Genomic DNA, 16197 nt, shown 5'->3' with positions numbered 1-16197 from the left:
GCCCATGATGCAGGTGCATTTATTAAGGGGAGTGCACCTGTGGCTGCGTTGGGACGTTCTGGTGACTTCAGGAATTTAGAGACTATGATAGCGCATGTGTACTTGGACCAACCAGGTTGTGGGAGCAGGGCCTCATTCACCTTGTCTCAAGCTGTTCAGATCCTAAAACACTTAAACACTGCATTCAAGACGGGACCTCACCTGAAGGCACTGCCATTTTGTAACTCCCGCATCTAGACAGTGCTGCCTACCTGAGTACTCCTGCAAAATCAAGATTTAGTAACATTTTTGTGAAATCTGAATCCCTGGAAATGGGGTCTTCTAAAAACCTGTGTTCATCTCAGAAAAATGCAGATGTTTACAATAAAACCTCTGAAACCTGCTTTGAGGTCACAGGCTGCTGCATGACTTAGGGCTTTGGGGAGTTGCAGAGAGCACAGAGCAGCTGAGTGGCTGGTAAGCGTAAGCTGGGTTCTGAGGGTGAGTCACCAAAACGCACCTGAACCGTAGACCATGGGAAAGGCGAGAGGCAGGTAGGGATGCCCCAAAGAGATAGTGGGGGTTGTTTTTTTAACTTGTAGTGCATTTTATTTGTGTATTTAAAGTTTTGTCGGGAGTTAAAGTGTTCCGTTAGTTTCAGGTGTACAGTCTAGTGATTCGACACTTCCACATGTCGCCTGTACTCGTCATGACAAGTGCCCTCATGTCCATCCCCCACTTCTTTCGTCCCCTCTGGTAACCAACTTTGTTCTTTATAGTTAAGAGTCTGTTTCTTGGTTTGCTTCTCTCTCTTACTTTTTTCCCTGTGCTTGTTTGTTTCTTAAATTCCACATATGAGTGAAATCCTATGGTATTTGTCTTTCTCTTACTATTTCACTTAGCATTGCACTCTCTTGCAAATGGCAAGATTTCATTTCTTTTTTTTTTATAGCTGAGTAAAATTCCATTGTATACATGTTGCCTCTTTATCCCTTCGTCTGTCACTGGACACTTGGGCTCTTTCCATAGTTTGGCTACTGTAGATAATAAACATCAGGGTGCATGTATCCCTTTGAATTAGTATTTTTGTATTCTTTGGATAAATACCCAGTAGTGCAATTGCTGGGTTGTAGGGTAGTTCTATTTTTAACTTTTTGAGGAACCTCCATACTGTTTTCCAGAGGGGCTGCACCAGCTTGCATTCCCCCCAGCAGTGCAAGAGGTTCCCCTTTCTCTGCATCCTCACCAACACCTGATGTTTCACGTGTTGTAAATTTTATCCATTCTGACAGGTGTGAGGTGGTATCTCCTTGTCGTTTTGATTTGTATTTCCCTGATGATGAGTGATGTGGAGCACCTTTTCATGTGTCTGTTGGCCATCTGGATGGCTTCTTTGGAGAAATGTCTGTTCATGTCTTCTATTTATTCATTGGATTATTTATTTTTAGGGTGTTGAGTTTTATAAGTTCTTTATGTATTTTAGATACTAAATTATTGGATATGTCATTTTCAGGTATCTTCTCCCATTCCAAACGTTGTCTTTTAGGTTTGTAGTTTGTTTCTTTCACCGTGCAGAGCTTTTTGTCTAGATGAAGTTGCAGTAGTTTATTTTTGCTTTTGTTTCCCTTGCCTCAGGAGATGTATCCAGTAAGGAGTTGCTATGGCCAGTATCAAAGAGGTTACTGCCTGTGTTCTCTTCTAGAATTTTTATGGTTTCAGATGTCACATTTAGGTCTTAAATCCATTTTTAATTTATTTTTGTGTATGGTGTAAGACAGTGGTCCAGTTTCATTCTTTTGCATGTTGCTGTCGAGTTTACCCAAGACTATTTGTTGAAGAGACTGGTTTTTTTCCCCCCATTGGCTTTTCTTTCCTGCTTTGTCACAGATTAATTGACCACACAGTTGTGGGTTTATTTCTGGGTTTCCTATTTTGTTCTTGGTTTATTTCTGGGTTTCCTATTCCATTCTTTTGATCTCTGTGTCTGTTTATGTGCCAAATACCATACTCTCTTGATTATTATAGCTTTGTAATATAACTTGAAGTCCAGAATTGTGATGCCTCTAGCTTAGCTTTTCTTTTTCAAGGTTGCTTTGGCTATTCGGGGTCTTTTGTGGTTCCATATAAATTTTAGGCTTGTTTGTTCTAGCTCTGTTATTTTGATAGTGGTTTAATCAAATGTGTAGATTGCTTTGGGTAGCTTGGACATTTTAATAGTATTCTTCTGATCCATGAGCATGGGATGTCTTTCCATTTCTTTGTGTCCTTTTCAGTTTGTCTCACCAGTGTTTTATAATTTTCAGAGTGTAGGTCTTACACCTCTTTGGCTAGGTTTATTCCTAGGTATCTTACTGTTTTTGGTGCATTTGTGGTGTTTTCTTAATGTTTGGTTTTTTAAAAAATTGTTTTTAAATGGTTTTATTTTTGAGAGAGAGTATGAGTGGGTGAGGGGCAGAGAGAGAGGGAGACACAGAATCCGAAGAAGGCTCCAGGCTCTGCGCTGTCAGCACAGAGCCCGACACGGGGCTCAAAAGTTGTGAACCACGAGATCATGATCTGAGCCGAAGTAGGATGCTTAACCAATGGAGCCAACCAGGTGTACCATTTTTAATGTTTATTTTGAGGGAAAGCGTGTGGGCAAGCAGGGGAGGAGCAGACAGAGAGGGAGAGAGAGAATCCCAAGCGGGCTCTGCAGTCAGTGCGGAGCCCAGTGTGGGGCTTAATCTTACGAACTTGAGCTGAAACTGAGAGTTGGACACTTAACCGACTGATACATTCAGGTACCACAAGTTTTCCTTTTCTTTTCTTTTCTTTTCTTTTCTTTTCTTTTCTTTTCTTTTCTTTTCTTCTCTCCTTTTCTTTTCTTTTCTTTTCTTTTCTTTTCTTTTCTTTTCTTTTCTTTTCTTTCTTTTCTTTCTTTCTTTTCTTTCTTTCTTCCTTTTCTCTCCCTTCCCTTCCCTCCCCTCCCCTCCCCTCCCCTCCCCTTCTTTTTGAGAGAGACAGCATGTACCTGTGATCAGGGAAGGGGCAGAAAGGGAGATAGAAAATCTTAAGATGGAGCCCAACGCAGGGTTTGATCTCCTGACCGTGAGATCATGACCTGAGCTAAAATCAAAAGTCAGACATTCGACCAACTGAGCCATCCAGGAGCCGTGGCGTATAGTTTTTCATAACATCACTGTGATGTTGGTTGGTATTTCTCCTTTGTCATTTGTGAATTTATTTTTTGGGGTCCTTTCTCTTTTTTTTGATAACTCTGGGGGGGGTTATCCATTTTGTTAATTTTTTCAAAGAACCAGCTCCTTGTTTCATTGATCTGTTTTTTTTTTTAAGCTTCTGTATCATTTATTTCTTCTCTAATCTTTATTATTTTCCTCCTTCTGCAGGCTTGAGGCTTTGTATGTTCTTTTTCTAGCTCTCTTAGGTGTCAGGTTAGATGTTTATTAGAGATTTTGCTTGCTTCTTGAGGTAGCCCTGTACTGCTACATACTTCACTGTTTTAAACCGCTTTTGCTGCATCCCAAAGGTTTTGGACCGTTGTTTTCATTTTCATTTATTTCTGTGTGTGTGTGTGTGTGTGTGTGTGTGTTTAATTTCTTTGATTTCCTGGTAAACCCATGCATTCTTTAGTAGCATGTTCTTTAACCTCCATGTATTTGAGAGCTTTCTAATTTTTTTCTTGTGGTTGACCTCTAGTTTCATAGTGTGGTCTGAAAATATGCATGGTATTTGTATTTGTTGTTTTTGTTTTTGTTGAGTCCTGATTTGTGACCCAGTATGTAATGTATTTTGGAGAATGTCCTGTGTGCACTTAAAAAGAATGTGTATTCTGCTGCTTTAGGATGGAATGTTGTCAATGTGTCTGTTAAGTCCATTTGGTGAGTAGGTGATTTAAGGCTACTGTTTCTGGTTGGTTTTCTGCTTAGATGATCTGTCCGTTGCTGTAGGTTGGGTGTTAAAGTCTCCTATTATTACTATATTATTATCGATTAGTCCCTTTTTGTTTGTTATTAATTGATTTAGCTCTTGTTGGAGAGACCCCTTTATTATGATACAGTGCCCTTCTTTATGTCTTGTTAGTCTTTGGTTTAAGATGTAGTTTGTCTGATACAAGCATGGCTACGCTGGCTTTCTTTTGATGTCCATTAGCATGATAGATGGTTCTCCATCTCCTCACCTTTTTTTTTTTTTTTAAATGTTTTTAACGTTTTTATTTATTTTTGAGAGACAGAGACAGAGAGAGGGAGACACAGAACCCGAAACAGGCTCCAGGCTCCAAGCTGTCAGCACAGAGCCCAACACGGGGCTCAAACTCAACAAATTGCAAGATCATGACCTGAGCCAAAGTCAGATGCTCAACCTACTGAACCACCCAGGCGCCCCTCCATCCCCTCACTTTCAATCTGCCAGGTGTCATTTCAGTCTGAAATGAGTCTGCAGGCAGCATATAGATTTTTTTTTAATCCATTCTGATAATGTCTTTTGATTGGAGTGTTTATTCCATTTATATTCAAAGTAATTATCGATAGATATGTATTTAGTGCTGTCTTATTACTTGTTTCAGTGTTTCTGGAGATTTTTCTGATCCTCTCTTGTCTTTGTCACTTTTGGTCTTTCCACTCAGAGTCCTCTTTAATATTTCTTGCAGAGCTGGTTTAGTGGTCACGAACTCCTTTTGATTTTGTTTGGGAAACTCTTGCTATCTCTCCTTTTATTCTGAATGATAGCCTTGCTGGGTAGAGAATTCTTGGCTGCCGATTGTTCTCATTCAGAATATATCCTTTCTGGCCTGCCAAGTTTCTGTTGAGAAATCTCCAACTAGCCTTTTGTGTTTTCCCTTGTAAGCTAGGGACATCTTTTGTCTTGCTGCCTTTAAGATTTTTTTCTTTATCTCTGTATCTTGCAAATTTAACTACAATATGTCTTGGTGTTGGCCTGCTTTTGTTGATTTTGAGGGGAGTTCTCTGTGCTTCCTGGATATGACATCTGGTTCCTTTCCCAGATTAGGGAAGTTTTCAGCTGTTCCTTCCTCAAATTTTCTGCCCCTTTTCTCTCTTCTTTGGGGACTCTTATAATGTGAATGTTTTTATGTTTGATGGAGTCACTGAATCCCCTAAATCTATTTTGTTCATCTTCATGATTTTCCATTATTTAGTCTTCTTTGTCACTAATTCGTTCCTTTGTTTATTCCAGCCTTGTGTTCATTGCATCAAGCCTGTTTCCTATCTCAGTTTATACATTCTTTGTCTCCAGTTGATTCTTTTTTTAACTCTTTTATCTCTGTGGTAAGGGTCTCCCTGATACCTTTTCTTCTCAAGCCCAGTGAGTATCCTTATGATTGTTGCTTTGAATTCTCCATCAGGTAGGTATGTTACTTAGATCTGTTTTGCTTAGATCTCTGGTCGTGGCCTTATCTTGTTTTGTCATTTGGGATGAATTCCTGTGAGAGAGGGTGGGATTTTTATCAGTGTGGGTTCCTTTTCACTCTTTAACTTGCTGTCTCTTGAGTTCTACCAGATTTTGTCTAGATTCTGTCTCTATAGGGAGTAATCTTTCTGTTGCTGTAAGTTGCTGGGCATTGTTGACCCTTTCCAGCTATGTGAGCCCATGAAAGCATTGCTTCCAGTCAGAGTAGCCCATATTTACCCAAAGACGCTTACCTCCCACCTGAACTCCTATCCCCGTTCCCCTCCCTGTCTTCTTCAGCCAAGGGCCTGGACACCCACAGAATGACTTCTAGCCTGTTAAAGCAAGTTGCTTTGATAATTTTTCAATAAAAATACATCATTGCCTTTCTCCCGGGATCTTAGGTTTATAAATTATATTATTCTGAGTTTATTTTCTTGAAGTCAAAGAATCTGATAAAAATCTGTCCTCAAATACCATGTTTTTCCGTAGTGATTATAAAATATAAAGTGAGTAAATCAAGTTTTCAGATAACTGAAGCCCCTTCTGCCTTGTTAAACCATTTTCAATGGAAATCTGTGTAAAATTCTTACATAAGTTTCAGAGAGTTCAAAGTGACATTTTTTGGTTTATTTCTTTCACTATCTCGTTTATAATTTAGAGGATAGGCTCTCCTGTAATAACCCAGACCTTGTCTGGAAAGGACTAAGGTCAGGGGCTATACTCAGGCTATTGTGATATTCGACCGGTGGGGTCAAGTTGTTTCACAGTGCTCTCTCTTGTCTGTCACCGTCTCCATGCTTTCCTCAGCGGCACGCTTGGGTCCACCTGGTCGGCTGACTATGGGCCAGGAAGTGGACAGTCTGGGAATCTCAGGGAAGTGGCTGTACGGCCAATGACAGCCTCAGGAGGGTTGAGCTTCACAGCTGTGCTCCTGATGCTTGCTGCTGCCTAACAAATGATCTTTGACTAGGTGACGAAGTGTTGTGATGGTTGGATGACCTGTGTTGTTTTCAGGCAGAGGGGGAAATCAGAACGCTAGGGAACGGATTGTTTGCCTTACTTTTCTGCTGCGTGTCTTCGTATCTTACGGTCTGAGCTTCCGCAGCATGACAGTGTTGTTCTCTTTCAGAGGAGTCAAACTCAGTCTCCAACGCCACCAAAGCCCCCGTCCCCGAGCTTTGAATTAGGACTGTCCAACTTCCCTCCGCTGCCAGGAGCGGCAGGCCACCTGAAGACTGAGGACCTGTTTGAAAACAGGCTGTCTAGCTTCTTAATTGGATCATCAAAAGAAAGGGTAAGATCCGTATTGCTGATGTTTGCTTAGTGCTGAGTTTCAGTCCAGTGCTTCTCCAGGTTCTTCACACAGGCAGGTGTGTGCATGTGGAAGAGGTTCAGAGAGGGTAAGTGATTTGTGGAGGCCACATGGATTTGGAGTAGTCGGGTCAGAGTTGAACGTACAACTAGACCCTCTCAGTGCATTCCCTCGCTGCCTGCCAAGGTCGGAGGTGGAAACCTGTGTCGTGTGCCACACAGACTCTCTCTCTCGCTGCAGACTCAGATTGCACTTTTATTGTTGTTATTCAGGACCTGACTTTATTTTACAAGTCCACAAAATAAAACAAAAACCTGAATTATAACAGAAGTGATATAGTTTTTAGTAATCGACATCACTAAGGAGAAGCCGAGAATGATTTTACTGTAATTCCGGTGGCTTTGGCCAGCTCCACGGGCTACCACACCAGTTGCCCTCACTCTTCTGCACTGTTTGCAGGCCCAAGAATGAGGGGAGCTACCGAAGTCAGAGAGTGTTAGTCTGCAGTGCTCCTTCTGGGTTCTTCGATTGTTAATGAGGTTTGGAGGGTCTGTGCTGGGAGTGATGTGTGGTGCCTGGGTGAGCGCTTAGCCGGGTCGAGGCAGGAACAGCTGTCAAGTTGCCATGGTAGCATTTGTCCTCTGCCTGGCTCTCCACCAGTCTCGTTGTGTCTTTTTCCAATGGAAATCTCCCCACCTACTGCCTCAGATGGAAGGCCTCTGGATTGGGGCAGGCACCGCTTTGCAGCCACGTCCAGACTGTGGACACTTGCAGGGCCACCACAGAGTCCCTCAGTTCCCAGGCCAGGGCTCAGGGCAGGATTTATAGAGCCCCATGTTCAGTCCTTGTCCTGTTGCTGCATGATAACTGCTCCTATTTTTTTCCCCCTGAATGTTTATAGTATTTATATATATGTATTTTAAATGTTTATTTTATTTTTGAGAAAGAGAGAGACCATGTGGGCAAGGGGCAGAGAGACAGAGATGGGATCCGATATGGGCTTTGCACTGACAGCAGCCAGCCCAATGAGGGGCTTGATCCCGTGAACCGTGAGATCATGACCTAAGCTGAAATGAAGAGTTGGATGTGGAACTGATTGAGCCACCCAGGCACCCCTGTATCATTTATTTTTTGAAGAAAGAATGGCTAATTGTAAAAAGTCTTGGCCGGGTGCCACACCCAGGCGGAGCCCCTGCAGCGTCCCTCTCTGTGCCCTGGTGCCTATGTGTGAGAGCAGTGGGGACTCCGGCAGGGGCCGCAGCATTGCCCTGCTCACCTTGCCCCCCCCACATGCTCTCAGTTCAGTCCACTGCTGAACCTTTGATCTGCTATGAAAATAGAATCATAAGAAAACGTTATGTTTGCGCTTAATCTCACTTCCAATTACGTACTAGTCACACAGTGGGAGGGAGACTGTGCATTTGTGAAGTGTCGCTGTGTGTGGTCACTGGCTGGAGTAAGAGCATCTAGCTTTATTCACATCTTTGCCCCATGATTGTGCACAAATTAATGTAATTGTTCCAAACCTTGGTTTCCTCGCCTGTTCAATTGGGAATTCACACACCTCCTTCCGGGGGACGGTTTGTGCATTCAAGCGGGAAGTGTGCCCACACCCACCTCTCACCACAAGGCCCTCAGACTTCTATCTGTACTGAAGTGTTGATTTTCTTGGTTTTAGTTACAAAAATGAGCCATGTGGGAATTAGGTGGGAACTCGAGTGTTCATCATGTGCCAGGCTGTGCTAGGCACCGGCGTGTCAGGAATAGGATGCCTCTGATATTTATTCCTTGGAGAAAAGGAGCTTGTGGAGAAGTAGAAGCCCAAGGGTGGCCCATGTCACAGGAGTGAAGAGGTGTTTGTGGGCAGAGCGGGGGCTCCCTGGAGGACAGGGCTTTGCTTCTTTGGCTGCTGGATGGCGGTGTCTTCCAGCCGCTCCCCTGTGTGGAGGCTGTATGTTCAGCTCAGGTGGAATGACCCTGGGTCCTGGGGAGGAAGGCAGCAAGCCTCCTTGTCATTCAGACCAGGAACCGTTCCTGGTATTTTAAGGTCATTCTGAGAGATCTGTGAGGGCTTCTTCTCCACCCAATTTAAACTTCATCCCTTGGTTTTCAGGGCCTGAATGCGGACGCAAGCACGAACACGCTCCCCGCAGTGAGCCCCAGAGAGCCCTCAGCGCCAGCTGCCTGCACCCTGTCTGCAGCCTATGGGCGCTCCCCCTCCCCCTCCCACCTGCCTGAGTAAGTACCACCTGCCGCCAAGCCTCCATGCCGTCAGATGCCCTTGCCTGGCGTGTGTGGGAGATTCACACCGTGGGTGGCGTTTTTGCAGGGATCCCAAGGTGGTGGAGAAGCAGAGGGAGACCTCGAATGTGGACAGACTTCCTTCTGCCCTCACTACAACAGCGAGTAAATCGGTGCAAGTGAATGGCGCTGCCACGGTATGTTGGTGTGGGAAGAAGATGGTTCCTTTCCTGCATCTTGTCTGTCTTATCCGGCTTATCTGCCGTGAAGTCTGATTTGTGCTTTCTGTACCAAATACCTTGTGTATTGGCTACTAACTTTCAACCAAGTGTCCTGCTTCTTTCTCATTGCCACTGTCCCGGGACCTTTCTGTTTCTCCGTTGGTTGAGTGAGGTTGTCTGCAAGTCTCCGGACCGTCGCCCCGCCTTCTCTGTGGATTCTGCTCACTCAGACCGGTGCTGTCACAGCAGACACCAAGCAGAAGCACGGCCGCCGCTACCCCCACCCAGGGCAGCTCTGTCCTGGCCACGGGCCCCTGCAGCTCCTCTCCCTGCTGCTTTGCCCTTGGTGCGCTCGCCCTGTTTGTTCTGATCCGTGTTGTCCTCAGTGTGATCTTGGGTGAACTTCTGCCATTGACGTCTGGGAGTTAAATCCTTAGGTCTGCAGGGTTGAATCTTTAAAGAAACAATTTTTACAGATTGTAATTATTTTTAAGTTAGTAAATGGCTTATGGACGTGAAATAGTTTTAAGTTTCTTTTCTACTATTTAGCCTTCAAAAGCTGAAATATTAACTCTTTTTAAAAAGTTGTTTTTTTTTTTTTTAACTTTATTTAAATATTTTGAGAGATAAGAGAGTGAGCTGGGGGAGGGGCAGAGAGGAAGAGAGTGAATCCCAGGCGGGCCCAACGTTCCTGATGCGGGGCTCAATCCCATGACCCTGGGCTCACGACCTGAGCCAAAAGAGCCAAAATCAGGAGTCTGACGCTCAACTGACTGAGCCACCCAGACTCCCCTTTCTAGAAAGGTTTTTTTTTTTTTTTTTTTTGTAATTTACAAAGCAATTTAATAAGTTGAGAGGCAGCATTTAGTGAATTAAATAATATAGGGAGTTTTGGATCTGTAATTGATACACATTCTATTAAAAAAAGGAAACACTTTGTATTAGGTCACCACACTGATTTATACAACATTCAAATATATAAAAACACGAGGAAGTAAGTTCCTTTGTGACCCCAACTGAGGTATCTTTTCTTTAATCCTAAGACAACCAGTTTTAGAAGCTAACACCAGTAAGTTTACAGAAGTACAAAACACCAAAACAGCTTAAGCAGAGACACTTTATTTTTTTTTTTTATTTTTTTTTGGGACAGAGAGAGACAGAGCATGAACGGGGGAGGGGCAGAGAGAGAGGGAGACACAGAATCGGAAACAGGCTCCAGGCTCCGAGCCATCAGCCCAGAGCCCGACGCGGGGCTCGAACTCATGGCGCGCGAGATCGTGACCTGGCTGAAGTCGGATGCTTAACCGACTGCGCCACCCAGGCGCCCCGACACTTTATTTTTAAGAAAAGTATGTTTTCTCATTTTCTATTCTTGGCATAAATTTTAATTCTTCCCAGTAGAACCCAAATCTCCTGAACCCCTTTCAGTGTCATCCAAAACCTGAACTCCCTCTATTTCTGGATAAAAAATCCGTTCACAAATGAGCTGTGCAATTCGATCACCCTTTCTCAAACTTTTCTTTGCCAAAATTAAAAAAAAAATTTTTTTTAACGTTTATTCATTTTTGAGAGAGGCAGAGCATGAGCGGGGAAGGGGCAGAGAGAGGGAGACGCAGAATCCAAAACAGGCTCCAGGCTCTGAGCTGTCAGCACAGAGCCCGATTCGGGGCTCAAACTCACAGACTGGGAGATCCTGACCTGAACCAAAGTCGGACACTCAACCGACCGAGCCACCCAGGCGCCCCTTCTTTGCCAAAATTTAGTACAACACCCACATTTCCTCTATAATCTTCACCTATGATGCCAGCTCCTACATCTATGAGGTGTTTCGCAGCCAAGCCAGAATAGGGAGCTCCTCTTCCATAGCACCCAGAAGGAAGAGCTATCTGAATGTCCCATTTTCACAAGGGCTTTTTCCATAGGTGGTACTGTGTGATCGTAGGCATTGTACAGGTCACAGCCCACGGCCCGCACGGACCGCTTGCTCGGGGCGGTGGCGGGCTCCGAGAGCCAGACAAAGCAGAGCCGCATGGCGTCCTCCGCAGGCCGAGCCCACTTGCTGGGGGAGATGGTGGGTGTCGCTTCAGAGCAGGGCATGGCAGAGCAGAACGAGAGAAAAGACAGCCGCCAAGGGAACAAGCGGACGCCTCTAGAAAGTTTTTAACTCTGTCTTCACCTTTCCTGAATCCAAATCCACACCACCAGCCTCTGGTAGTTTGAAATGGGCACAGACGTTATTTGACGTTCCTTGGTGAGTGATGGGCTGCATCACTTACAGGTGTTCCAGGAAGCCCGTGCCATGCGCAGTGCCGTGCTTGGAAGGAAACGTGGGCAGAGAAAGCAGGTGCTCCTCCTGCCTGTTTCCAGGGGCACCGTTTCTCACACCCCCTTGGAGGCTTCCGTATGGCGAGAGAGTGTGCAGAGGCCGGTACTATGTGTCTGAGCACCTTTTCTAGTTTTACCCATTTTTACAGGATATTTCTAGAGTGTCTCGGAGGGAACCCTGTGTTGCGGGAAAATAGAAGTTGTTGACGTTTATGAGCCTTTACCGGTGACGGTACTTTTGAATGTGGAATTTGGCTACTGCTGAAAACTTTGTTCACTTTTACCTGAAGTAGACTTTATTTTCACATGTTTGGAGACGTCATTTTGTGCGTTGTTGTGTCTGTTTCCCAGGAATTGCGAAAACCCAGCTATGCGGAAATTTGTCAGAGGACGAGTAGAGAGCCTCCGTCTTCCCCGTTGCAGCCCCCGAAAGAACAAAAGCCAAATGCTGTTGGTTGTGGGAAGGAAGAAAAGAAGCTCGCCGAGAGAGAGCCCTGTGCCCCCAAGTCCAACCCGGGACCACCCAAAGACCAGAGGAGGCCGCCAGGCCGCCGGCCCTCGCCCCCAGCGGCCGGGAAGCGTCCACACAGAGAACAGAGCACCCCTCCCAAGTCCCCTCAGTGAGCGCCGAGGTCTGGGAGGGCTGTGAGGAACTGAGGTCGCCACAACTCAGCACTGTCCCACTCGGGGCCGAGAGTGAGCCGCTGGTTAGGAGCTTGCAGCGTAGACGGGCCGCTGAGGTGCCTGCAAGTGGTGTTTCTTCCGTGAGTCGGATTTTCCCCCCTCTTGAAAAAAAATCTATTTTTCAGGATTTAATTAATATAAACCTTATTTTAGGTTGGTGCTTAACTGGAGGTGATGCATAAGTCTGATTTTTTTCAGGATAGTAAATGCATTTATCCTAACAAATTGATATTTTTATTAAGCCTCCATGTGGCTATGAATGCAAGCTCTATATATAGTGAGTTTTTCTAAATTAAGCGGAACTATGCTACTTCATTTTTTAAAATAACTGGTTAGCAAGTGCATATCTCTGAGATGTCCAGACCGACGGGTGGGCTGCAGACGGCTGGGATCGAGGTTGGAGGCAACACAGTCAGTGTGGCCTGGAGAAGGGGTGGGGTCAGGTGGTGCCCTCGCTGGCATGGGAGTTGTACTTCATTCAGAATCTTAGCAAGTGACGCTAGCAGTTGTTTGGGGTTTTTTTTTTGTTTTTTTTTTGTTTGTTTTTTTTGTTTGTTTTGGCTTTTTTTTTTTTTTTTTTAAGTATAGCCTGTTTTTGACCTACTGGGCAAGATGCACCCAAGAGAGCCCTGAAACCGTGAGTTTTTATGTGCTGCAAGCAAGTAACCAGCCTCTCAATCCAGACTCCGTGGCTGTTGTGTAAGATAGAGTCAAAGCACATTGTGAATAGAACCTACATGAAAACGTAAACCTGGTTGCCCGCCGACGCGTCACCGCGAAAGTGTACCCTGATGTTGTCTTGCTCCTGCGAGCTGGCCCGGAGGGCTCGGGAGCCACCGTGGCTCTTGCCGTGGCTCTTGCCGTGGCTCCCCCGCATTGGCTCCGTGGGAGCCTCCCCGTACCTCCGTGTCGGCACACAGTGGAAGTGTTACTTAAGTCGTGAGAGAGGTGTGTGCGGTGCCCGTGGCGGTGAGGCCAACAGTTCCCTCCGAGACGAGGGTCTCACTGACTCCCTTCCGGAAGTGCTGCACTCTGAAGAACACGCATGCACTAGCGCTAGCAGTGGATAATAAAGTTCAATATAAATTATTTTGTTTTAAAATGCCTAAATTCTTTCTTTAAGTATTCTAAGCAGCAGTCATTAAAATATTTCCTGCTAAATGTAACCATACAGTTTATTCCACAAAATGTTATTTAACAAGACTGAGGTGTTTTTTTTTTTTTAAAATTATTTCCATCCAATATTTAAAGACTTGAATTTTATTTAAACTTGAAAATGACTTTGCCTTAACTTTTGTAGAAGACAGCTTAGAGTTGGCGGAGACCGGCCCCTGGGTGGGCGCGAGTGGGCTCCAGAGCCGCTCTGTCACGTGGGGCCGCCGCCGCCGGGGTTTCTGAGTGAGCGCTCCGTAGTGTGGGAGCTGGGCTGGCAGCGGTGTCTGTGATGTACCCTGAAGATCTGCAACAGTTGACCTTTCTCAGATTGTTGAGAAATCCTGTAAATGCAAATAGTCGATACTGTATTAAATATGTGCACTTGGGAGTGTGTGCTTTGCTTGTACAGTTGTAAATAATCAGAACATATTAAAAAGGTACCCTAAAGAGAAAAATCTGATAAAAATTATTGATATATTATAAATGTTGCTATTGAGCTGGATGTAGATAAAACTAAATGTTGTGGTTTGAATATTATTTTAATTTGTTGAGGTGTTTTTCTTTTCCTCTTATGCTGGTGTGTTGGACTGATTCTCCTCTTTGCTGCTGCAGAAGGGAAACGGAAAGTCCTGTTAAAGCCTTCCGATGTCTTCATGCTCTTCTTAAAAGTCTGTAAATATGTACTAATCATAGCTAATGTGAAAGCATAATGTAGGAAGCAGAAACTGGCAGGATCTTCAGGAGAACGTAAAAGATAATCTACTTAAAATCATAAATAGCTACGCGCGATTCGCCCTGCCAGAGGAAAACACGCCCTGGTGAGCTTGACCGTGTCCTTCAGAGAAGCTGCCAGTACTCAGAATTTACTTAGAAAAAACAGTGCTAGTATGTTGCAGATGCCTGTAAAAGGAACATGGGGATTCGTTTTTTTGTAGTTGAGGGATTGTGGACTTAAAAAATCAGGAAGAATTGACCTCTGACACCCCAGCTAATGAGTACTGTGAGAAGAGTTGGAAAGGCGAGCCACAGGAGGTCCGCACTGAGCGGTCTTTGCTGGAGGAGGGAGCGGATGCCGTCAGCCTTCATCATCCCCGAGCCGCAGACCTGTGGAGCTGAGACACTGGTTTCCAGGAGTGCCGTGTCCTTCCCCCGGCCGGGGGCTGTGTGTGCTAGAGCCAGCTGTAGCCATCTACTGCACACGGGACGGAGGTGGTCACTCGTGACAGCAACGGGGCATGGCTAGCCAGTGTGGCGGCCGTCCCACTGCACCCACGCCTGCACCGTACTGCAGCTCTTGTCCTCGTGGCCAGAGTCTGTCGCATCCAGATTTGCAACCTCGCTCTGGTGTTATTTTTATAGCACTCTTTTTAATTAAGCAAAGATGATATGCCAAATAGCTATATTATGTCCAAAAAAGCCCATCTTTCTGAGATCCTTGTGAGATCGTACACTCACAGAAAAGGAGGGGAGCCCACACAAGGGGAGGCTGGGACGCAGCACGGGGGGCGGCCGCTCTGGCGCAAGCAGCCAGCAGTCTGAGGCTTTTGTCCATTTCTAGAAACGTCACTCTTTCCTTTCCTCAGCAGTACCTCAGGGTGTAGAGTCAGATACGGCAATCACAAATGACGTTTTAACTTGTAAAATTGTGTGAGGATACTTCTAATTTGGAAATAGAGGGATGAGAATCTGGCCCCGTTTCACCAGACATGAATTTCAAGTAGAGTAGTTGCTTTTTAAGAGTTGGTGTCCTGATGTTCCTGGTCTGGCCCTCCTGTCCCCGCATCACTGATTGTCACTAGCGGGTGACAGGAAATGTTTCCTGTTGCTGGATTAGCCAGGAGCACAAGGTTTACATTTAAACACCGGCTCCGTTTGTTCCGAGGGCAGCGGGCGAGGAAGGTGCGCGTCTGTGCCTGCCGCCTGCGAGCTGCAGTCGTGCTCTCGTGCACTTGGTGGCCTGTCACCCGGAGCGCAGCAGACAATCCAAGTCAGGAGCAGAGCGGGATGTAATACGGAAGCTTTCTTGAGGGCTTTTGTTTTTGTTCTACTTTTCATTAAGACTGGAATCAAGCTTACATGTAAACTATTGGTAATTTAAGTTTCCTTTTGTGTCATTCAGTGTAAAACTGTCTAATTTGAAAAATGTAGGTTATGAAAAATAAAGATTTAGGCACTGTTCAATTTTTCTTTTGATTTTTTTTTTAATTAAAAATTTCTTCAAGAATACATCTTTTTAAGAAATAATTTTTGTGTCTTCCCATTAGTGTATATATAGAGAATGAAACATGGTTGGTTGCCTCCAACTTGTGTTTGGGTCATCATGGTGCCTCGCACACTGAGCGTCTGCAGCGTGAGGGTACCCCCAGGTGCAGTGGTTTAAGGCACTTGGGGGAGTATTAAATCCAAGATTTGCCACAAAGGTAAATACCCTATGTCGGGATCTTTTGTTTCTTGTTAAATGGCCTGTCTCCCCTGAGGTGTTCCCATAGAGTTGCTTGATGATGGGTCCTTGTGGTTCTCAAATCAGATGTGAGCCTCAGAAACAAAGTAATTGACTTATCCCTAAATACCGGTGATGCCAGCGCTGCTCAAGGCTGAATGGACGAACGTGTTAGTATATTACCGAGTTGATGCACACAGGTCTACTTAGATGTTAATGGACTGATTTTCCTCGTCTGTGAACTGCCTGTTCATATCCTTTTCCCATTTTTCTGCGGCGTTACCTTTTTCTTACTGACGTGGTGTTCTCGATCTGTTCTGGCTATTAATTCTTTGTCTGTTATGTATGTTACAAATTTTTCCCCTCAATCTCTACCAGTTGTCTTAACTTTTTTAGAGTATGTTTTATCTTACAGTTTTTAATTATCATGT

General features: G+C 44.9%; 1 protein-coding gene and 1 pseudogene across 3 annotated transcripts in view; one reads left to right on the top strand and one right to left on the bottom strand.

Moving 5' to 3' along the window:
- The window catches only part of LARP4B (La ribonucleoprotein 4B), a 93449-nt gene extending 77942 nt beyond the window's left edge, over positions 1–15507 (top strand). For all 3 annotated transcript variants that reach the window (XM_047064918.1, XM_047064919.1, XM_047064916.1), the window contains 4 exons: positions 6518–6682; positions 8814–8938; positions 9030–9138; positions 11839–15507. In XM_047064918.1, coding sequence (XP_046920874.1) covers positions 6518–6682; positions 8814–8938; positions 9030–9138; positions 11839–12111 — 672 coding nt within the window. In that variant the 3' untranslated portion in view covers positions 12112–15507. The remainder of the gene's footprint in view (positions 1–6517; positions 6683–8813; positions 8939–9029; positions 9139–11838) is intronic.
- LOC124501019 (deoxyuridine 5'-triphosphate nucleotidohydrolase, mitochondrial-like) lies at positions 10493–11259 on the bottom strand (annotated as a pseudogene).
- Positions 15508–16197: the final 690 nt, after the last annotated feature.

The sequence above is a fragment of the Lynx rufus genome, unplaced genomic scaffold, assembly GCF_022079265.1.
Source record: "Lynx rufus isolate CCGP_SWC_20201006 ecotype Redwood Valley unplaced genomic scaffold, mLynRuf1.p SCAF_7, whole genome shotgun sequence".
Taxonomy (NCBI): domain Eukaryota; kingdom Metazoa; phylum Chordata; class Mammalia; order Carnivora; family Felidae; genus Lynx; species Lynx rufus.
The sequence above is the reverse complement of the archived record's forward strand: the minus strand, read 5'-3'. Positions and strand labels throughout refer to the sequence as shown.